The sequence below is a fragment of the Heterodontus francisci genome, chromosome 34 (assembly GCF_036365525.1).
Source record: "Heterodontus francisci isolate sHetFra1 chromosome 34, sHetFra1.hap1, whole genome shotgun sequence".
NCBI classification, from domain to species: domain Eukaryota; kingdom Metazoa; phylum Chordata; class Chondrichthyes; order Heterodontiformes; family Heterodontidae; genus Heterodontus; species Heterodontus francisci.
In genome coordinates, this window is record NC_090404.1 from 24318904 (window position 1) to 24326645 (window position 7742).

Genomic DNA, 7742 nt, shown 5'->3' on the forward strand with positions numbered 1-7742 from the left:
TGGTTGATGTTGTTACAGGCTAAACATCTCAGCCACAGGACACTGCTGCAGGAGTTCCTCAAGGTTGTGTCCTAGACCCAAATATCTTCAGCTGCTCAATAATGGCCCTTCCTCTGATAAAGATTAGAAGCAGGGATGTTCGCTGATGATTGCACAGTGTTCAGTTCCATATGCAGATCCTCAGATACTGAAGCAGTCCGTGCCCGCATGCAACAAGACCTGGGCAACATTCAGGCTTGGGCTGATAAGTGGCAAGTAATATTCACGTAACACAAGTGTCAGGCAATGACCATCTCCAACAAGAGAGAATCTAACCATCTCTCTTTGAAATTCAATGGCATTACGATCGCTGAGTCCCCCATTATCAACATTCTGGGGTTACCATTGACCAGAAGCTATATTGGAGTAGCCATAGAAATACCGTGGCGACAAGAACAGATCAGAGACTAGGAATCCTGCAGTAAGAAACTCAGCTGTCCACCATCTGCAAGGCGCAAGTCAGGAGTGTGATGGAACACTCTCCACTTGCCTGGACGGGTGCATCTCAAACAACACTCAAGAAGCTCGACATCATCCAGGAGAAAGCAGCCTGCTTGATTGGCACCCCATCTACAAACATTCACTCCCTCCACCACCGATGCACAGTGGCAGCAGTGTGTACCATCTACAAGATGCACTGCAGCAATGCACCAAGGCTCCTTAGACAGCACCTTCCAAACCCACGACCTCTACCAACTAGAAAGGCAAGGGCAGCAGTTACATGAGAACATCACCACTTGCAAGTTCCCCTCCAGGTCACACACCATGCTGACCTGAAACTATATCTCCATTCCTTCACTGTCGCTGGATCAAAATCCTGGAACTCCCTTCCTATCAACACTGTGGATATACCTAAAGCACATAGACTGCAGCAGTTCAAGAAGGCAGCTCATCACCACCATCTCAAGGGCAATTAGGGATAGTCAATCAATTCTGGCGCTGCAGGCAAAGCCCACATTCCATGAAAGAATAACAAAAAAATATATATAAATCGCAGCATGTGAAGCTGGCAGAGACCCGGGGCAGGCATAGTAGTTAGAGAGGCTCCTAACAGTCCATGTCCTATAAAGAGGCTGGAAGGCAGGAGGTGGGACTATTAGCTTGCCCAGCGGACGCAGAAATTGATTAAGCCTGGTGATATTCGGAGGATCCCCAGCTTCAAAGCTGAAAACGAGCCTTTGGCACAGGATTACGGTCACCTTTCCCTCTACACCCCTTTATTTCCTCTGACATTGGAGCCCTGAAACCGCATAATTCAAGTGGCGACATTAGCAATGGAGGAGGAGCAGTTCAACGCTTTTTCAGTTCCTCAGACAAGTGTTATCGCAGAACTGTATGCTCAACCTTCCAGTCACATGGAGAATGGGAGAAGGACGTCCATGTAGACATGTCGAGAGCATGACCGTGAAGTCTTCATTCCCTATCAGGGTCATTAGAAAAAAAATCCCTGGATAGAGAGAAAGGTGAGGAGGTAAAGAAAGAAGTTTAAGAGGCCTACAGCAGAAGTTAAACTGCTGTGAGAAATAAATAGGTGGGATGTTTTATTTTTAAGGACAAAGCAAATGGATTTTGTTTTCTGTTTCTGAGAGCGTATGAGTGGGAGAAAACTTCCTGACCTGCGAATGTATGACTTTCTTAAGAGTGTCTGTGTTATGTTTATGTGCACTGTAAGAATCACTCACTGTTCTGTTTAACCCATTGTAGTTAGTAGCGTGTGCTATTTTCAGTTTGTTAGTTATTAATCCTATGTATGCCTTCATGTGCAGTATTTTTGATGAAATTTGTTTCTGAACTAGTTGAGCCTGTATGCTGTAGTCTCGAGACATGGGAATATAACACAATGTTTGGCAATATTAGTTTATTTTCCATTACAGGGATCAATATTCATAAAGTTTCTAAGACGTAAATACAGACAAGAAGCAAAACTAATGAAAAGGTTATTTAACATTCTTACAGCAAAAAACTTAGCACTGGCCTCTTAAACAAACTTTAAACAGGCAGAATCGTTCCCTTATCTTTTATTTATATTTTCTCTCCCTTAAACCAGTTTCCAAATTCTGATACTTGCTACATGTATAATTTAAATTGCAATATAAAAAAAACAGAATTTAAACTTTGGTCCAGTTGAAGTAAAGATTTCAAAACTTCAATTTGGATTTTTGCCAGACATCTTCACGGTTGAAGCTGATCTCCTAGAAAATTATTCATTTCTTTTTCACAGTTGCAAAACCAACGTCTTAAATAAAAATGAAACACTGCACCAGCATCTTTAATTTTAAATGTAATTCAGTTTTTTTTAAAATATCCCATTTCTGGGTGCACAATCTTAAATTTAAATGAACAGACTCAACAGTCACATACGCACTTTAAAAAAAATCCAAACAACTTAGAAATATTGATTCCTCCAACGCGTTACGAATTCAAAGTACCAAATATCGGTGCTAAATTTCCAGTCCCGAGCCCATGGAACACACAGGTTTATTTAGTTCACAACCAAAACAGGACTCAAGGTTCCCACAAAAGTACACACCTGTATAAGTAGAAAAAGTTCAGATTCATGCATTCAACATGAAAACCAGACTACAAACGGTTAATTAATGTTAGCTCTACAGAACAGAAGCTACACAGGTAAGGACATTAATTCATGGAAATTTCCAACATTTATACAGTCAAAAAAAACATTCACCATGCGCCAAGTCTGCCAGATATAAGATTAGATAAGATAATGGGTGTTAATCCCTCCTTCTGAGGCAGGAACGGAATTGGCAGCTAACGCTTTATTGTGCATCGACTTTATTGAGATAAAGGTAAGGATGTTTATTAAGTTTGCAGATCAATTATAGTAACAAAGTCAGGCAGTGATTAACAGCCTAACACAGATACTAACTATATTAGAGACTGGATGGCAGAGTTCACGACTCTTTCTCTTGCAGCTTCTGGCCTTCAGGTTTTTTGTTTTAATCCCTTTCTCTCTCTCTCTCTCTTGCCTCTTTTTTTTTTAATTCTCTGCCTTACAGGGACAAAGTCTAGGCTTCTTCTTTCTTGGGTGCTTTCCAATTTTACCTCCCTACCCCCAATTATCTTTAGCTTTGTGTTTCAAGGACGCCTTTCTCAACCATTCAAGGATCATTCTTTGGGTGTTGCTAAACCTTCGGATGTATGTAGGTGCTACCCCTTTTTGTTGATTATTCTATTCCGTGCTTTTACATTCCGAGGTTTTTTATCTCATTACAAGGCAAATCTACATTTTGTTCGCACAGAAGCATTTTTACTGGCTGCTCTCAAGGTCTCACCCTTTTACTGCAAGTAAGCATTTTAAAACACTGGCATAATCTCCATGAATCTCTCTACCTGGCATCTTGTCTATACTGTGCCCTATTTCCTAAGTTTTCCCAGTTTATCACACTACAAAGAAGCGTTCTAATAAAGCTAAACGTCAGTTTATGATAACAAGTCATTTGTTAGTTTATAATAGCTGCAGTTTAACCAGCAGTATTCTGGTTAGTAACTTTTTAGTAATCTAATAATTTTAAACTACTCTTAAGACCCACATTATTCCCAGCATGGGCATTGATGTCATTTTGTTGAACAGTTAGAATAGATATCTAAAAACAGAACAGAGGTCGGAATCTCTGTCCCCCACTTGAATGTCGCGATACCTCTGGGTCCTTAGGGCTGATGGGAATGCACTAAGTTAAAAACAGAACAGGGATGAGGACTGGAAACTCAACGAAAGCATGTTACCGCACGGAATTGTGCAGTAAGCATCGTTGCGCATGCATTTTGAAATCCTTACAATGGATAAGGATCTCAAAGTGAGTGATTATTTTTTTGGTAAGGGAAGCCGTATTTGACATGCACAAGCAAATCATTGGATGGAATACAACGTGCAATTAATGTTGGATTGTGTGATTTTCATCATTTAAAAAAAATCAATTAGTCTCAGTGGATATTTCACTCCATTTTTTAACTCCTCTCTGAATTTTCTCTGTGTGCCTGCATAAATAAATGGATTGACACAGGAACTCAAAAGCTGAAGCATAAATCCAGCTTCCTCCAGAATATAATTTGATTCATTGAAATTGGAACCGGAGAAGTAATTAAATTTTGCAATTCGGACATAAAGGAAATTTATAAGAAGTAGCAAATATAACAGGAGGAAACTGCTCGAGATGCAGAAGAGTAAAACAATGGACTTTCTCCGCTTCTCCATCTCTGGATCACTCTGAGTCTCTCCATTGCTGTGGGCCCGGAGTCTCCTGCGAGCTCTATTGGCCACTAGAATGTGTCTGACAGTCAGAACATTGAGCAATAAAATCAGAAAGAATGGGAGACAAGGGGTTAAAATGCGACGAATCCAGTCATATGTGGTCCATGCTGGTGATGTATAAAATATTAATTTTATGCGGCAGAACCAGGGTATACTGTCAATTATATGCAAAGGTTCAAATATAAAATACCAGAAGACATTTTTTAAACAGGTCAGCATTGATACAATTCCTATGACCCATGCCGCCGTTTTCTCGGTGCAATATTTTATTTTCAGCTTCTGACAACAAATGGCCATAAATCGATCAAAGGTGAAAGCGACCGTTAACCAGACAGAACAGTCTATGATTGCATAGCCTACGGTGAAAGAGAGACTACACATTGGTGTGATAAACAGAAAACTGACTGAGAAATAAATACCAACAATCCGGTTTAATATCACGACGGCGATAACGACCAGGAAATCCGTCACTGCCATGGACATCAGATAGTAAGTGATACATCTGGAGAGACCGCATCTTCCTCGGGACAGGATCACAATCACTGCCAAGTTAGCTGGAATAGAGACAGAGAGAAACTAAGGGAAAGGGGGCAAGTGTATGTGTGCAAGAGAGAACAGGAGAATTACTGGCCTGACTCCCAGCAAAATCATCCATTTTGCAGAATTCTGTGTGAAATATACAGCTTTAGCACATGACCCTGAGTGGAATACTACCGCGTAACCTATGGGCACTTGTTTTTGTGCTTAAAATAATCATCCAGATTGACAATAAGACAGTTCAACAACATCAGAATGTAAAATAATACAATCAAACATAATGGAGAATAAGAATCAGGGATAATATCGGGAATCCATTGAAAGCAAAATGGGAGCATTAAACAGACAAGAAAAATAACATCTGTAACATATTCTGGAAGACATTTAAGAGGATAAATAATACAGTAGTCACAATAAAAGTGGAAATCAACAGTAATGTCGGAAAAACGTGCACTTAAAATGGGATTATATCCTGCTGAGGACCTCCGAATTACTGTAAAATAATTTACTGTTGATAAATGTCTACTGTCAACTTGTACAAAATGATCCTCAAACAGAAAGAACCGAAAGAACACTTAGTGTTTTCTCATTTTGTGGGGTTGGGGGGAGGGGGGTGTTCTTGAAGATGCAATGATGACGCCAAGCGCTTCTCCTTTTACTCAGCTGGGAACTCCGGTGTCGATCTGTATCAGCAGAAGTGGAGTATGTAGTCTTATTTAAGAAAAGGTCCCTCCTACAATGCAGTGCTGCCTCAGTACTGCACTGCACTGCAGGCATACATAATCAGCTCAGTCCTATGATGGATATTGATATTAAAACTTTTTTTTTCATTCAGATGCGAGAGATGCCACCACTTATGTAAGCTCACAAAATATAGAGAAAAGACTGAAGACAGGAACAGTGCAGGGCATTGCCGGGGTTTGGTGCAGAAGGAATATTCGCGTTCAGTCGATGTCACTGTACAGCAGTTAGCAGCAGTCAATATGAAAGAAGGGAGCCAGGCTGAGCCAGTGTGAGTTTGAGACTGTGAGCAGAAACACTGCCCTCTGTGGGTTTACAGTCAGTACAGGTTCATTCAAAAAACGGCGACTTGTTATGTTGCTTATACTCCTGTTAACAACTCGACGCCTCATCATATCCCTTCCATGAATTCACTTATTAAATTCAGTCCAGAATTATTTAATTGCTGAATAATTTCAATCAGTGATTCAGTTGTGAAAATCAGACAGCCGCTGTCAATGTAATTAACACAGCAGACTTTAATGTATATTGTGGTAACAGTAATAATTCACCCACAGCAACTGTATCAGTAACACAAAAGACTCCATTTACACTGTGCTAACAGTATGCTAGTTCACCTAGAGTAAGTGTCAATAATACAGTAGATCTACATTTAAACCATGATAATAGTGTGATAATTAATTCATAGTAACAATGTCAATAACACAGTAGAACTTCATTTACACTGTCCTACATTGTAGGACAGTGTGAAAATTTACAGTGTGAAAATTTCCCCATAATAACCGTATCAATAGCACAATAGAACTACATTTACACTGTGACAACAGTGTGATAATTCACTCACAGTAACAGTGTTAATAACACAATATAAATACAGTTACATAGTGACAACAGTGTGATAATTCAACCAGAGTAAAAGTGTCAATAGAGCAACAGAACTGCATTTACGGCGTGGTAACAGGGTGATAATATACCCAATTAACAATAACATAATAGAGCTACATTAACACCGTGATAACAATTAATAATCCACCTACAGCAACACAATAGAAATACATTTATATCGTGAAAACAGTGGGATAATTAACCCACCGTAAATGTGTCAATAACACAACAGAACTGTATTTACACCATGATAACTGTGTGATAATCCACCCACAGTAACAGTGCTAATAACACAACGAAATGGCAAAAGTAAAGGGGAGAAGGTATACAGTTAGAAGAACTAGACTATATTTCCAAGCAGAAGAAATGACATCGGTTAATGAGGAAATAACACAGCTGAAGAGGAAATTTGTGCCAAAAAAGTGGAAAGTGGGAGAAATAACGCTGGTAATGTCATGAAATTAAAGACACTTCTAAAAAGGAGACATTAAAACATTAATGACAAAAAATCAGTAAATTTCCAAGAAATTGTATCACTAAAATCGAGAAAAAAAAGCTTAAAGTGGAAAAAATGCTACTGTAAAGAAGGAGAAATTACAACCATTAGAGGGAAGCAATTTTCCCATTAAAGTAGAGAAATTATCCCATTAAAGGGGAGAAAGAATATCCATATTATGGAGAAGCACTCGTGGTAAATAAGGGCAGCAGCAAAGCTAATCAATGATTTCTGCAATAACTAATGGCAATTCTTTACCTGGAACCCCAATAGCTGCAAGGACAGGATAGTAAATGGCAAACACCAGATCTTTTGCTGATCCATGCATTTCTTTCAGAAGCTCAGAGCACACTCCGAACTGTACTCAATTATTGTCATATTTATACCAGATGTCAAGCTCCAGGGAGATAACTAGATGGTTTGACTTTTTACATTATTTAATCTAATTGAAACAGATTAGTGCAGTAGCTGCTGGGCTCCTGTTTTTGTTTTGATGGAATAGAATGTTTTTTCAAGCGGCCCAACACGACTCTAACACGACACAGATATTTCAATATGATCCTAGTTACAATTACGAGAATGAAAAGTTTAATAAGCGGTTTCAATGGTGAAAGTGAATCTCGGGGTTTAAACCTTTTAATGCTGAATTAAGCGCCCACAGCACAAGCTATTCTGGTTCTGAAGGAAACTGCAACCAAGTTCCAGCTCCAGTCGACGTGATCCCCGGTCATATGCACTTGACTCCAAATCCCTCTGATACAGTACATCCACTTC

General features: G+C 39.4%; 1 protein-coding gene across 1 annotated transcript; it reads right to left on the minus strand.

The window, feature by feature from the left end:
- Positions 1-3961: 3961 nt before the first annotated feature.
- LOC137348744 (probable G-protein coupled receptor 139) lies at positions 3962-7296 on the minus strand. The gene is made up of 2 exons (XM_068013998.1): positions 7227-7296; positions 3962-4863 (listed from the first exon to the last, which is right to left on the minus strand). Exons 1-2 carry the CDS (start codon positions 7294-7296, stop codon positions 3962-3964), a joined length of 972 nt encoding a protein of 323 aa, XP_067870099.1.
- Positions 7297-7742: the final 446 nt, after the last annotated feature.